This window comes from Peromyscus maniculatus, chromosome 11 (assembly GCF_049852395.1).
Source record: "Peromyscus maniculatus bairdii isolate BWxNUB_F1_BW_parent chromosome 11, HU_Pman_BW_mat_3.1, whole genome shotgun sequence".
Taxonomy (NCBI): Eukaryota; Metazoa; Chordata; class Mammalia; order Rodentia; family Cricetidae; genus Peromyscus; species Peromyscus maniculatus.
The window spans coordinates 24492212-24509126 of record NC_134862.1 but is presented as its reverse complement, the minus strand read 5'-3'; the positions used below and the strand labels follow the sequence as shown (position 1 = coordinate 24509126).

Below are 16915 nucleotides of genomic sequence, written 5' to 3'. Positions count from 1 at the left end.
ATTAACCCTGAGGAAAGTACACTGTTACTCTAAACAGAACTCAACCATGGTAACATAGGGGCTTTTTCTTTAATTCTGTGTGTATTTACAATCAATAATTTATTAATTCATATTTTACAAAAGCAAAGATAATGATTATTACATTGAATGCCCAATCCAAATATATTTTGTATATTTTTAATATTTAACTGATATGTTTGTGTGTATATTTGTGGAAGGTTGTTCACATGAGTATAGAGTCATGGAAGAAATCTGTGAACTACTCTACTTGGCTACAGGGAACTGTACTTCTGCCCTCTGCTTATTCTTAGCCTTAAAGACATCTCACCTGCTCCCCAATATCTTACATCAATATTAAGTAATAAAAATAAATTATAGATGTCAGTATTTCTGTTTTAGATGTGAGAAAACAAAAATTTACACATTATACACCCATAATAAGTGGCGGAATCAGCAATACAACCTGTTAATATGATACTCTCTGTACTTAAATTTTATGACCCAGTAAAGCCATGAAGCTTATCACAGTCATTTGTGACTTCTTCTAATATCTGTAATTCTAGTTATTTAGCTTGTGGCCAACTCCTTAGCATTAAAATGGTTTGACATTATCCGATGTCTTTGAGAAGCATTTACGCTGTCACTTTGTCTCTCTTTCTGATCAGTTGCTTAGGTATTTAGGTATACTCCATGTCTTTGTCTACAATATTTACTTCTCTGTCCTGCACACACATCTGATCACAGTCATTGCATAACTTAACTAAGCAAAAAAAATTAATTTTTATTGCCCTATGAAATGTAATGGATTCAAAGTTATTTTCATTTTTCTGTTTCTTCAGATCCCTAACCCCCCCCCCCCAATTCAAATTGTTAGTTTATCTTTACGGGATATATATGCTCTGTGTTAAATACAAATTGTTACTATGAGGTCTAATACTTGTTGCTCTGGAATATAAGTCCCTTTCTCCATCTCAAGTTCTTACAGCTTTTTACTTTTGTATTTTAGTCATGGGTGGTTTTATTGTACTCATTCGTGACTTGTGCCCTTCATTGGGAACACTTATACTAATACCTTTCAATGCACATTATGCAAGAAAAAACACACTTACTTGCATTCCAATAATATCTGTCAGCAGTTCTGATTGTGTAACACACACACAACTTCTTCTGTGATATAGACTATTACACAGCACAGTCTGGTCTTCAGTTGCTGTGTGGCCAAGAATAAGGATGACCTTGAAGTCCTTATTCTCCTGTCTCTATTTCTCAAATGGGATTGAAGACATGCACAATCATGCCTACAAATCTTGTAATATTTGCCATAGGAAGTAAACACAATATTGCTTAATAACCCAATCTACATTTGCAATTGAAACAACTTACAGCACGATTATTTTGTAATTTTAACTTGATATTTAGAGTTACATCTATTCTGAATTATTTTATGAGACATAAAGAGGGATATATTACATATTTTATAATTTTGTAGATTTAAAAAATGTCAATTTGACCCTAATTATTCAGTTTTAAATCAAGCGATTAGGAATATTTTGGCTGTGTCTAAAAGTATCTATACATTGTCACAAAAATATAGTTTTGTGCAAAATATTCTCTTTGTGAATTATTTGAATATCATGATCTATCTAAGAAAGACTAAAGAAAGCTTAATACATATATTACATAGCATAAAATGTTAGATTCTTGGCCAAAACCTTGGATTATAATTATTGTTTTCATTATTTTTTAACATTTAAATTCTCTTATCTATCAGTTAGGGACCCATGTTGGGGGTGCATGGGTGGTATTCAGAGCACAACTTTCAGGGTTTAGTTTCTTTTTCCACCATGTGAGTCCTGGGGATAAAATTCACATCATTGCTTGGTGTCATTGCTTGGTGGCAACTGGCTTTTCCAGTATCATTTTTTGTGCAAGGAAACAAATTAAAATGGAGTGAGAGAAATTTCAGCACATATAAAACATCAATGATCTTAATAGTTGCATAAGGGAATTACTGTAATATATATTATAATTCCTTGATATTTAAGTGTGCTTTTTTTTTTTAACTTAAGGAAAATGCAATCACTGGTCCAAACTGAGTCCTGATCCACAGGCCTAAGACATATTAACAATTTATATCTTTCTGCTTCCCATAAAAAACCAATTGGTATCTTAAACATTACAAAGAAACAATAAATATTAAAAAATTAACTTGAACTATGTAGGTATTCATTAACTTTTATTTCAAAATTTTAACCTATTCATGTGAAAAAAACCACCAATATAAAATATCTAATATTCTTTTTTGATCTTTCAAACAAAAAAATCCCAATTTCTCAGCAACTGTTTCAGTAAACTATGCTATATTTTATGAGGAATATACAGTTAAAATTAGTGAGATGGAAGAAAAATATATAGCGGTATAGTTCACTGACTGATCCATTCTATTCAGAACTCGTTTTTACTAGTGCTGAGTTCCACACTGAGGAATCTGGGACATCTTAATACTTTGAAAAGCTTATCCCCTGGAAATAAGATCTAAGAAAAGTGAGCATCAGGCCATGTTGTCTTAACACGCACTTTAGGTCAGAGTTCTCAAACGAATGTTTCCTATCCAAGTATTTAGACAAAAAAAAATTCAAAAGTTTAAAAAAAAAATCTCCATTTGGCTGCTAAATGCCACCAATGCATACACCATAAACTGTTGATTTATCTAATAGCATCTCAAATTGAGTTCTACTCATGCTCATATATAACAAAAAGAACATTTTCCAAATCAAAAAATAATAATAATAACAGTTCTATGAAGGTAACCAAGAAATTGAATTTGAACTGCTTATAACTGAAGCCATGAGGTCAAAGAATTTCATGTTGCAATTTGTAATGCTAAGTATGGGGAAAGATACTTAAGTATAGATGTAGACATAATTGATAAGGTATAGACATAATTGACAAGGTATCACAAAACTGCCTACTAGAGAATCAATGGTAATGTTTTGAGAAAGAAGCAGATCTTTTTTTCTATTGCATAGACACTGGTAAGTTAAGGATATTCCTGTAAATAACTCTACAAAGTCTCACCCATGCTCTTATATTTTTGGTTGTGAGCCTAGCCTTTAACGGCTGAGCCATCTCTCCAGCCCACACCCATGCTCTTATAAATAACCCTGATGAAACTTAGTGGATCACAGAAATGAAACAAAACAAAAAAACACAGCAAAGGAAAACCATGAAGGCTGATGATGGGGTACTAGCTAGGGAGGCGAAGGATATCAGTGGAAGTAGGAGGAAGGAATTTCTTGAGAATATTATGTATAGCTTTGAATATGGTCAAGATTAATTATATACATGTATGAAATTGTCATAATGAAACTCATCATGTCCAATTATTATGTACTGATGAAAACCTTTCAATATCAACTGGTGGAAGAACCACATCACTTCATTTTTTACTAGGTCATCTTGTTCTAATTGTGGTAATAAGAGCTTAGCAGCACATTCCAGTAGTAGTAAACCAAGCCTCTAAGATTTAAGACAAGAGCACCACTCCTTAAGCTATGGCTTTACTATTTCACCCGACACAGTAGTTAATGACAGAACCATCATAAACTCTTTCAAAAAGGAACAATTTCTGCTTTTATCACGAAATAAAAAAGTAGCAGCTCTTCATCCAACCACAGACATTGACAGTAGCCATTTGGAACGTTGAAAGGCCAAATGCCCTACCTTGCCTACATAGAGGGGATCTGAACCCATGTATTCTTCCAGCACGAAGAACTGATTCCACACCCAACTGCGCTTGGTTCGGGATCTCCCTGACTGAAAATACGGCTTGGATCTGGACCTTGGCAGCTCAGCTTGACTTGTCCCAGAGAAGCACAGGAAGAGAGCTATAAGCTGTAGAAAATGGCACAACTCTACTTTGCCCAGCTTCATCTTTTTTTTCTTCTTTTTCCCTGTATAAGAAAAAAACCTTGACAAGAGAATAGGCGCAGTTCTAGCTGGCTTGGTAGCTTTTGCCTCCGGCAGTGTGTCAGCTGGGAGTCCAGAGATAATAATTTGTAGAGTGCTGCACTGGAAGAGGTCACCAGTGCTGAGTACCCTTTGCCAAGGAATGGTGTAATAGGTACCTAGAACAAAGACAAGAGCTCGTGTCAGAAACTAGAACAGGTAATCGGGCTAAGAATTCAGTCATGAACAATACTGAATTTCCAAAAATAGTGTTTGGATAATCATTAAAATATTAATATGTACACTTAGAAAATTACAATAATAGTAGATACATTTATAAATTACATAATTACTGCCATTTGCAAAAATTATCTTTTTTCTACAGCACAATTTCCAAGTTTCTTCTAGGGTATAGCATTTAATCATATGATTTCCTTTACACAAATGTAGAACATTATTTTAAAACATTATTTTAAAGTTAGCCTCTTCAGAGCCAGGCGGATCTCTGTGAGTTCGAGGCCAGCCTGGGCTACCAAGTGAGTCCCAGGAAAGGCGCAAAGCTACACAGAGAAACCCTGTCTCGGAAAACCAAAAAAAAAAAAAAATAAATAAATAAAGTTAGCCTCTTTATAGATCTTAATGTCAGTTGCAGTCATTGTTATTAGGATGTGAAAACTAAATATCTCAAAGCAGGGATTTAAGTAACTGGGAAGGATATGTGCTGGTTTAAATCTCTTCAGTGAAACTGTAAAGAAAAATAAAGTACATAGTGATTCACTACTGACTGATTGATTCTGAGTCACAGAACACCAGCTGTTTTGAAGTGTTCTGATTTGATTGTGATCATCCAAAAAGCCGAGTGACTTCCATTTTCTACCCTTCAAACTTATTGTCATGTGCACTGTGCAGCATGGTTGCTGTGCTAGTTCACTTAGTCATTTGTTATTCCATGAATCTTTATTAAATGCTTTATAATATAACTTCTGCGTAGGGGCCTTCCTCCATAAGCAGTTACAGAATTGACCCATAATGCACCATAGGTAGGCAAGGAAACAACTGTATTTGTTGAATCTTATTGATTTTTAGCTTGCAACCAGGTGGTGCTTTAGGGACAGCATAAGAAAAAATCCTTTCTCTGGTGTCGACTTACTCCAGGCACAGAATCCTGATTATGCAAGAGATATAAAATCAGTTACAAAACAAACTTCCTTCTATACCCCCAAAACACAGAGGAATAAGAATTTACTACAAAATTCTCACTTAAATCACTATGTTACACTCTGTGAATTCATTTTACAATAGGATAAATATAAAGGCTCTCCCCACCCCCTCTCTCTTTCTATCTCTCTGGGTGTGTGGTGTGTGTATGGATGTGTGTGTGTGTGTGTGTGTGTGTGTGTGTGTGTGTGTGTGTGTGAGAGAGAGAGAGAGAGAGTGAGTGTTTTAAGAGCAGATAAAATATCAATAACATAAGGCCAAACGTTCCCTACCTATTAAAACAGAAAAAGTATTACCCTTAGAAGTTCTTATATCTTTCATATTTTAACTTTCTACTCTGAAATAAAACATGTACCAATCAATAGATAAGTTCTTTAGACAGCCAAAAATTTAAGAAAATAGTATGTAAATATAAGAAAAATGAACATAGAATTACCTAAATTTCTTGAGAATGTAAACCAATTCAAAACTGGAAGAAGAAACAAATCCAACTGACCTTTAGCTTTGTAAAAACTATCATATAACTTTAAAAAACTATCTGTATAACATTTTGGTATTCCATAGAGGATTTCAGAAAGATCCAATATTCAGAAAATAATATACTCTTCTAACCACCAGAATGAGGTACTTCCATTAAACTATAGGAACTATAGCCTGTGGTGAATTCAAGGTCCCCAAATCCAGGGGCCAAAGGTGAAGTGAAACAGAGACCAGGAAGAGACAGAGAGGATGCTCGAATTAAGTTACAAAAATACAAAGGGATAGGAAGGCTAATATGCAGCAGAGTAGATTAAAACTACTCTGTGATCTATTATGTGTTTCAAACACAGCAGATCAGTAGGGAGAGTCAAGCAAGCCCAAGGGTGCAGTGAATGTGGTTAAGGAGGGGTAAAGCAGTCTGCCTTTCCTGCATTTAACAACAGAGTGGATTTCTGGGCACCAAGAAAAGATACTGTGGTCAAAGTAGTCAGATGGCACACAACAAAGAGGAGTTCCAGTTTCTCAGCTCTCATTTCTTTGGAGAAATTACTTTTTTAAAATTCAAACTGGATTTTTCCTTAGGACAAATAAATAAATAAATACAAGGCAACCAAATTATATTACATAAGTTATGGAATGCCTGAGAGAACTTTGTGCCATTGTTTCAGCATGAAAATATATCAAATTTTTAAAATAAATAAACATTAACAGCAAATTATTTTTTGAATTCAAAACTTGGGGGGTTAGTCCAAATATATGTTGGGAAAGAATATGGGTGTTTCCATCTGATACACCAATATTAAACTTAACAATTCATAATTAAGTTTATGAATAAAAAATCCATGGTGTTTGATAACAAAAAATTAGAAGAAACTAAGTAAACTCCAAGATAAGGTCTCAAGCACCTTAACCTACCTGATGAAAGTAACTGCAGAACAGCAACAACAGCAATAGTATCTTGGTGGAAATAGGCAAGAAATTATAAAATGCCAGGAATAGTTCTTGGAATATGTAAAGGCTATTAAAATAGCTGTTATAGTTATTATTATCATAGTCATTTTCTGTGTTTGAAACATTATAAGAAAATTGAAGGTTGTTAGTGAACTAATGTTATTTTTTATTTCAATATTACCAATAGTAAAATCATTTAGATACTTGTTACCCTAAAAGAAAACATTCTAAAAAAGGGGATTTGATGGGCAGGGGGTGGGGTGGGGGGACGGGACAGCACACTCATGAGTCAAAAACAGCCCCATGGATGAGAGGCTCCAAGTGCTTGCTGGTGGAAATTTAACTATTTTCAAGACGTTTTGGTAAATAAAACACTGGATGAAAACAGAACTTAATTTAAGTTAATCAAGGATATTCACTTATGCTGGAGAAAGAGACCATAATGCTAATGGGGCCAGATGACTAGGGTCTTGATATACATCCTTAGATCCCTCTATAATTTCATTTTCTGTATGTAAAAATAATTAAAAGCCTAGAGTAAATATCACTACAAAGTCCGAGGTATTTTCCCAAGTCCTACTTTTAGGATTTTAATAATTGCTTAGGAGTAATATTGCCAGCTCTAAAACTGTGATGACGAGCCTATTGTTAATAATTAAAAAATGAAGAATTTGAGAAGTTTAAAATGGAATCAGATTGTAAAAGAAGCACTTGGCCTTCTGAAGCACATTGTGCTGTGTAACAAACCTTGTTCAACTTATTTTCATTGTCTCTTGATTATTTCTCACTTATACAAAAACGGAGATTGGTCAAAGCAACTAGAACACAGAGACAAGTCTAATCACTGAACACATCATGACTCTTGAGAAAATATAAAGAAAGGAAGATACCTGATAATTGTATGCTCTCTTGTTTAATAAAGGATCTTAAAAGTAGCTGAAATGAGAGCTAACCTTGATGCACAGGTATGTACACATTGTCATTATAGCTGTGGAATCTAGAACAGGGTAGAAATTCAGAAACGTCTTCAGAGAATGTCTGTATTTATTCTAATCTATTTAACCTGCAGTGTGGAAAAGTAACCACATAACAAGTCAATATATGAATTCTTTGGCAATTCTAGAATGTTAATGAATATCAATCATTTTGTAAACAACTGTAATATATTTTGCTCTAGCATTTGAGTTATTTGTTATGCTCTTAACCAATCATCTTTATTTTTCTTTTAGCCTGAAATATTACACCAGAATAATTTAATTGGTTTTGTGTACAAGATAGGATAGTGGATTTCTGTTATGCGATGCAGATAGACGTCACTGTAATACTCTTTATAGAATTATTTTAAAAACCAGAACATAGTATTTATATAACTGTGATCTGAACTTAGTGTGCTTGTGTCATATTCACCAATATGTCTTTCAAGGTCAGCATTCTCTAAATCTTTGCTTCCTTTGCAAACCAATGTGATTCTCAAGATAAAATGACTATATAGCATTTTAACAAACTCACTGTGCCCTGAGTTGGTATATCATGTAAGAAAAAAAGAACTCTAACTTTTATTTTAATAAAGATAAACAAAAATATAACAACAACCCTGGAGTTATTTCTGTATATATCAAACAGAAATAACTAAAATTTGAAATTTCATCATGCATTGTGTAACTTCTCCAGATAGTTTTCCTTTGTTCTCATGATATGTGTAATAGAGTCATAGTACCCCTTATCATGTGAATGATTTTAAGCACTGAACAAATCACATTTGTCAATATTTCATAATAAGCTCAATATTATCTCCTAAATCTGTGTCCTAAAGCAAGAATGATACTTCCTTGTTTTCCTGCTGCCGTCCCACATATCTGAGTTTTACACACACATGTTAACAAAGAACTTATGTCAGAAATACACAAAGACAGCAGTGTCCATACTCTAAGCTGGATATCCTGTCCTCGTGGAAAAACTAAGTTGGGTGGTTAACTTTCTGGGGTTTTGAACAACTGATCTCTTTTCTACTGGCTCAGAAAATGTATAAACAAATGTACCGATATAAAATGGAGATAATTTCTACAAATCGTGATCACTTTTGGGATGATAATAGATTTGGAGCACTGCAACTAAGAAAAAAGGATTTCCTTATATCTGAGAAGAGGACTAAAAACGGTTCAGAAAAAACTGTTTATGAGGGGACTGCACTAGCTGGAAATGTGAAAGCAAAATATTGAAAGAGATTTTAAAATACTTTTGTTTGCTATTTATACTTTAAGGGAAAGATTTATATTTTATTTATAATAATTTTTTCTGAAGTTGTTTATATAAATTTTACTACAAGTATTACTATGATAAGTGTGATATACTTACTAATCAATCAGATTAAATATCAGTGCCTTGGAAAGGAAATGTTAAATGTATTGAGGAAAAAGGGAAATGTATTGAGAAAAAGGGAAACGCTGAGCATCAATCAATCTGACAGTACTTACCTAACCAACACCAGTTATTTGAACTAAAATAACTGCATTAGCAACCACTTTGTTCCATACATTAGCATCACCAGAGTTGCAAGGAATTATTTCCGAGTAGATTGTTTATTATATATTTAGGCTTACTAGAGAATATTATTTTATCAAGATGAGTTCATTGTTATAAATTTTTGAATATTTTCATTTCTTGTAATTTCTGTCAAACCACTTTTAGAATCTAAACAAGTATCTGTTATTCTCTTAATGAAATGTTTTATTTATAGTTAGAAGCAATGATTGAGGGTCCCTCCCTAACCAAAAAAATAGTAAAAGTTTTTATGCTTCAGCATATCATCAATCAGCAAAAGTGCAAATCGCCTAGAGCCTGCGCCATCTGAGTTAAAGTTAGCACACTAGGAACATGATGAGCAGTGTAAAGTAGCTCATATTCAGCCCCTGCATGATAGCAGATAGCTATAAGAGCTTTTAAAGCATACCTAAGAACGCATTAAGGGCTGGAAAGATGGCTCAGCCTTTAAAAGGCAGGGTTTACAGCTAAAATGCACTGAGGTGCTCCCTGTGACTCGAGTACCTGGGAGGCAGAGCATAGCATTCAAGGCTATCCTAGCTTATATACAGACACCTTGGTTGAAAACAAATATGAACAGCAACTAAAAGATTTTTCATACAGTGTAGATGTGTACTATTGTGTTTTGAGAAAAGAACACTGTGTTAAATGCTTTATAGAAACAGATGTGATATGTAATCATGGATAATATGACAGGAAACACATTACTGGCTTAGATTTTGTAGTAATTGGAATATATTTATTGATGTCCACTCTAACTAAGCAACAGATTATCTCAATTCAAGAACTTCTGTTTTCACAGTTTTGCTAAATTCTAGGCAAGGAACAACTGCTTATGTTGTCTGGAGTCTGTATCAAGTCTAGTTCTGAAACTGCTTTAAGATATAGTTAATAGATCTCATACTAACACATAATTTACTTTCTATTGATAATATTGATTTAACGCAAGAGGGCCTAGCACTTTAAAATTAGTATAATTCATGATTAAATAAAACAGGATAGTGCAAAAGTAAGTGAAACAGTTTGCATTTTTTTTTTTTTTTTAGAAAAGTAACAGTATAACATTTTATATTTGAAGACTGTTAATGCATTTAGTAGAAGGGACCATGAGATCCAGAAACATATCCATAACAGTTGCCTGACAAGCACTTCCAGAATCTTAACTGCTATTCCTTTGGGTGCGTTGTTGTCTTATCATTAATAATTACTAATACAAAATTATTGATGTGATAATAACAACTGAAGAATCATTGTGCTGTTGATTTATTGGAAGGAAACTGTCATGTCCAAGATTGTTTTAAAGTTTTAGTACATTTTGAGAAACAGCACATTTGTAATGAATCCTTATGAAAAAAAAAAAAACAACACACTTGCTTAAAAGCAGAAATGTAAGAACACCAGTAGTTGGAAGGTACTGTACAGAATATACATATTCTGTATATATATAAATTCTATATGTATATCCCTTTAAGATCTTCATGCACCCTTGCTTCTTCTGGATAGCAGGCACCTGTGAACAATGAGGTCCTTTCTGTTATTTAAAAAAGTTAGAGTAGTTGGTTTGACATAATGTATATTACATCTCATAGTTGCTTTTATTTATTTATAAAGTAAAATCATTTAATACATTTTAAATAAAGAGATGCATTATAATATCTCTCAATTAATGGCTGAGCACGTCAGAATTCTGCATTTGAGAGAGAAGACTCAGACAAGAAGCCTTTCAGAATATTAGCCACATTTCTTTCCTACTATGTCAATACAAGCCGTGCAAGTAAAGCAATTTCTATGAAACAGTCAAAGAAAATGTCACTTCAATACTAAGAATGAAATACTCTGGGTTTTTTTTTTTTTTTTTGAGAGTTCATGCTGGAGAAAAACATGAAGAACTCACAGATATTTTGCTCTTGATACTTACTGAAAGGTGTTGATAAAGCCACAGAGGAGTAACATAAGAAAAATGAATTCTACAGAATCCTCATGAAAAGTCCAAGGTCGCACAGATCCTTCCTGATGGTAGTGGGGACATGCAGGTGGTGGCAGTATTTTCAGATGTTTGCTAAGAATTACTTAGGTAGTCAATCCCTTTGTTATGTACAATCCTCTGATATCCCATCTTTCTCATGAGCAAAGTATACACAATCATGTTAAAAGTTTTTATTAAACCTTAACTTGGAATTTTTAATGTAAGAAATAATTTTGATTGTCATTCAGAAGGATGGGGGCGGGCAGGATAATGGTAAAGGGTTAAGGGACCTGTTTTCTAGCAACTTTCTTCAATGTATTAAAAAATAGACAATGCACAGTATCCAAAATTAGGATTAGCGTCTCACGACTAAAATTGTCAAGGTTGACAATCAGAAGGTAAGTTAATATGCTAAAAAGTTAACCATTTCCATGGAAAAACTGAACAATATTCCACTGGGAATTTTAGAAATAGGGCATAAATTTAGAACAGTATTTTATAATATAAACTGAATAAATGGGACCAATTTGTTTGTCAAAATTACTAACATACCAGTTGTACCTTATGTGTTGTTACCATAAATCCTACCATTTGAAGATGTCTGCTTCTATTATCATTCTAAATTTAATTTTCCATCTTCACATTCTAGTATAGCAATTCTTACTGGGCAATTAGCTCAATGTCTATACTATTTAAAGTTTTTCATAACATTCTGTGAATTTAATATTGGTGAAATTCCATCCCTTTTTATTATGAATTACACACACACACACACACACACACACACACACACACACACACACATAATTTCAATTAGTGAGCCTTGGGACTTTCTGTGATATGACAATTCTCTGGAATGAAACCATGATGAAATCCATTAGCTCCCTAGGCCACACAACATACCACAATCTCCTACTGATATCTGGCCTCAGTATGCAGGCAGGGGCCCTGGAAATGAATCACATAGCCTGTAGCATGCATCTGTTTATCAAACAGGGGGTCAACTTCCCTAAGTGAACTATAGAGTTGATTTCACTGAAGTACAGACAACCACTACTTTGAGAGAAAGAAATAAAAAATGAGAAAGACACATGGTTTATATGGAAGGAGGAGAGAAGCCTGTATAAATTAAAAAGTAAACAAAGTGACAAAGCACAGGCGTTCTGAATTATTTATGTAATAACTGAATGGAGATATTGTACTCACAGGACTATATCTTTATATTTTATTCTTATAAGAAATCATGACTTTTCCAATTTTAAATTTTAATTTGCCCTTGTATTTACCTTGTTCCAGGTGTGATTTCCATGAAAGGCTTCATGTTTCAGTGAACACTATACAAAATAGCAGGAAGTAAAGTCTGTAATAATGAAAAATCTGTGCTATAATAAGAAATGAATGCACGGGCAGGCGTCTGCATATTCGATTACCCTGGAAATTTTGTCACTAAGGAGTCTTGCAGAATGACAAAGGTGGGGGAGGGGCAGTGATCAGAGGGGCTTCTCTGCAGAGCCAGCAAGTTCCCATGGGAGGCACTGTTGCACTGCTGGTCACAGCTAGATCATCTCTGCTTGCTAGAGGCAAGGCAGCCGGTCACACAGGACTCACTTACTCATCACATGGCTTAGTGGCTTGTCCTCAGCTCCCCTGTGTCACCCCAGTAAGGAGCATTAGACTTCTTTATTCAAGGTAGAAACACTTGCATTGCACTCCCTTTGAGATTAACTTATGCATGCTGGTTATTCTAGAAGTTTCTGAAACTCCCAATTTAAGCTATGCCTTTAAAACCTTCCAAGCAAATAAAAACATATATTTTTTTCAACCAAGAGGAAGAGCACTGGATGTGCTGAAAGCTGTTAAAGCAATAAATGTAAAACATTGTAAAATCCACAAAAATTGAAATCTCCCAACAATAAATATGTACAACAGAGAACAAGCTATGGATTTAGTACTTTATAATACACTTTTGAGAGATCTAACAATGTATTGAACTTGAAACATAGATGTATTCACTTTATCTTATCCACATACAGTCTGAGAAGTTTAGACCAGCATTGCCATTTAGAAACCAAAATGCTGAATAATAAGAATGCTGGAAAGAAAATGATGCCTGAGACGAGACAGTGGTTTGATTTTTCAGACCAAAGAAGACTGAACAGTGGCCAACAAAATGTGCTCTCCTCTCTCTTCCCCATTGGACACTAAAACCTAGAGTCAATTCAACGAGTTGCAAGAATATAGATGTCTTACAAGTATCCCTTTAAAAAAAAGAAAGAAAGAGTTCTCTGCTATTAAATCAATAAAAACAGACGTAGGAAGAGTGGTGTGTCTGTCAACCGAGAGTTGACACAATTCTAGTGACCTATCACAGTCCTTAATTACAATAATACGGCACCCTGTGAGTGCACATGCCCTTTTAGTTACACCGCAAACTGTAATACCTTCAAGGAGGGGGATGGGTTTGCTGCTTTATTTTTCTTCACACACAGAATTTCAGCAAGCTTTCTCAGACAAAACAATTAAAACTGGATGTGCCTCACAGCTCCCCCCAGTCATTGACAACTAAACAACACACAAGAAAGATTTCCATAAAGTTGCTGGCCTGACTAGCACCCACACTTTATCATTTTACATCACACTTTTCAAAATAGCCCCTCAAAATGAAGAAAAACATTTTAATGCATTTCTCTTTCACACAGAGTAACAAGAAAAGCATTAGGGTCAACATAATGTCTACCTAGTTCTTTAGAAAATAATCCGTTCTGGTGGGTTTCTGGTAGCTGCAAATGTAATTGCTTTTTCCCTTAGCTCTTCCTTCCTATGAACAACTTCTCTTTATAAAGACAAAAAAAAAAAAACTACTTAGATGTTGCTTATATTGCATCAACACAAACTTTCCTTTTTTAAAGCTTGCTACTCTTTAAAACACACTTTTTTTGTATGTGTTGACAATCCGTCTTTACCAATGTATATCATAAACTTGCAATGTCGATATAGTGACATTAATTTTTACTCTCTGTATAGACACAGATATAAAGTTCTGTCCACCTGCCTCTATATAAAAATATTTAAAAAAAAAAAAAACTTGCTGGGCACTGACATCGTGAAGGGCAAGTCTTACTTTTATAAATATTGAATTTAGTACATGACCTAAAAGGACAAAATGTTTCCTGCAAAGTAAAAAGTGTTCTACAAATATTCATGGTTTAGTATGCAGATTTCCAGTCTTGAGGTGTTCAATCTATGATTTTTTTCAACAGCTTATGATTACTCCAGTGGTGGCTTAACTCATTTTGATAATCTTTACTCACCTGAACTATGACATCTAAGAAATCCGAAGGGTTAAGGATATAAAACGTGAAGGCATTCAGAGCAAAGATCCTTTTGTATTAATCCACGCTAGAAGGCTCAATACCAGCAACTAGCCTTGTGCCAAGTGAACCCACGAAGAAGTCCAAGTACAGCATACATTCCAGAGAAGCAGGGCGCCTTTTTCCCAGCTCACACCTAAGGTTCAACGAGGAGGAGCCAGAGGCAAACCCTGCAGATGCACTCGATCAGCGGAATACTAATTACAAGGAGGGAAAGCAGCCTTAAGTGATTTCCACATCCACACAAGGCCAAAGAGGTCTAGTGTAGACAGTTCAAAGGATTCCTGCTCCCACAGGCACACACCTCCTTCCAGCCAAGACCTCTGCAGAAGCCGGCGGTACAGGCTGCCGGAGTTGCGCCAGCATCAGTCCAAGGTTCAGGGAAGGGTCCGCTGGGTACCTCTTTGAGGACAGCGGTGCAAACGGCGGTTGTTTACCTCTGCATCTGGAATGAGCTGAGATTCGCTCTTACCCTACTTGTCTCTCATTGCGCCTGGTGTCTGTCAACATTGCTTTCCTGGCCAAGCGCGTGAGAGCTCAGTCCTCACGCCTGTCCTGCCAGGCAGAAGCACATCTCACGACAGCACGCAGTAACTTGGGAACGCCGCGGGAAACTCCTCACAGATACCCCGCCCGCTCTCTATGCTCACAAATTTGTCCTGCTCCCCGTGGTGCGCTGCGAGGGCGCGCGTTTGCCTGGGCGCCCTCCCTAGCCCCAAGCCCAGTACACACACTCACCTAGTGCCTCGCTACCCTGCCAGCCGCGTCAGATCCCTGAAACCACAGCGTTTGCATCCGAAAGGATGAGCGCTTGGCGTGGGGGATGGGGATGGGGGGGCCCACGGGTGCCCAGAGACGCAGTGTTCGCAGCTACGCGCGCTAGGCGGACATGGAGGCAGGCGATCCGCACCTGCTTAGCCCGCGGCCGTCGCTCTTCCTCCAATCACAGCGCACTCCGCGGGGCGCGGGGACCCTGCGGGGCCTTGAATGCCAGGGTCCCGCTCCCTGTAGAGTCTGGATGGGCCAACGTCTCCCCCACCCCCGACCGCCGACACACACACACACACACACACACACACACACACACACACACACACACACACACACACACACACACACACACAAGCTAGCTCCTCAGCATGGTAGTCTCGGGTACTGGGTCGGGAGCCAACCCGAGCGCGCGTCCCCGGAGAGGACGAGAGGGCGAAAGCGGGTGACAAGGAGAGAGAGCGCTGGGGACCGCCCGGGATTGAGCGCTAGAGGATGGTGCGCATCCCAGCGGGTGACCACTGACAGCACCTAGTGGAAGAAGCCACTGGGACTTCAGGACCTCCTTGAGACCCGGGAAGAGCTGCTGGCTGTCCGCTCCAAGAGGGAGCCAATTATCCCGCACGCGCGCGCACACACCCACACCCGCGCATCCTCCTCCTCCTCCTGACTGATTGATCTGCGCAGATGGATTTTTTCTCAGGGAAATAAAGAAGATGGTTGAAAGCGGGAGGGGCCCAAGCTTCCCGGTCACTCCTCCCTGCCCCCAAAGTATTTGCATCTGAAAGCGAGAAAGTAGGAGACTTTTGAGTTTAAATAATTCTTTTTTTTTTTTTTTTTTTTTTTCAAGTCCCGGTACCCCATCCCTCCAATGCCTGTCTAGGAAGCCTTTATCAATTAAGCTCTTGAGGCAGGAAAGCAGTCATAAAACTAGCCAGAACGTAAAGTTTTCTTGCTTGATAGTCTTGCCCTTCCATTCTCCTCAGACTGCCCTACTTTTACTTTCTTTACTTGCAGAAAATACTCTTCCTAGCTTTGCTCTCTAAAGCAAAACTTCTGAGCTGTGTGATTTCCAAGCTGGGTGGAAACCAAGAGTCGTGAGGCCGCCAAAGGGGAAGGAAAGAGTAGCTGGGCTTTTATTCACAATGCTGGCAGCGCAATGGAACACGGTTTGTTTGTCTCTGTTGGGTGCCTGATTTAACCCAGTAACTTGGTGTTTGGTAGCCGCGGAAATCAGTTGAACAGATCAGTATCGTTGATTTTCGTTTTACCCGTTCCTCTAATGGACTCCTACTTCTACCTATTCAACTTAAGCAGCAGCTCCACAGGAAGAGCAAAGACTTGTCCCCCAAGGTTCTGATCCCTTGATTTCCTGTTCACTGGCGCAAGCTTCATCTTCAGTCCGTCCTGATCTTTGACCTTCCACCTCCCTCCCAACCCCGCCGCCGCCAGGGTTTAAAGTGGACAGCACTCAAGTGACTAAGGAAAATGGATTGGATTGTGAAATTAAAGCTATCTGGGCTACACAGAAACACCTTGTCTCAAATAAATATAAACAAAAAATATATATAATATGGAAACGAGTTCTGTGCTAGGAAGCCAGTCTCTGAACTCCTCATTAACCCTGTACTTCCTTAGTAATAGCAATAATATTAACCCTGTACTCCTTAGT

The 16915-nt window shown here is 36.8% G+C and overlaps 1 protein-coding gene across 2 annotated transcripts in view; it reads right to left on the bottom strand.

The window, feature by feature from the left end:
* Cdh7 (cadherin 7) overlaps positions 1–15396 on the bottom strand; it is a 143419-nt gene extending 128023 nt beyond the window's left edge. The window contains exons 1-2 of one of the 2 annotated variants that reach the window (XM_015986427.3): positions 15214–15396; positions 3724–4127 (exon numbers count right to left, since the gene is read on the bottom strand). In XM_015986427.3, coding sequence (XP_015841913.1) covers positions 3724–3933 — 210 coding nt within the window. In that variant the 5' untranslated portion in view covers positions 3934–4127; positions 15214–15396. Of the gene's footprint in view, positions 1–3723; positions 4128–14415 lie in introns of both variants that reach the window. The other variant, XM_006992852.4, reaches the window with a different exon arrangement.
* Between the last annotated feature and the right edge of the window lie 1519 nt (positions 15397–16915).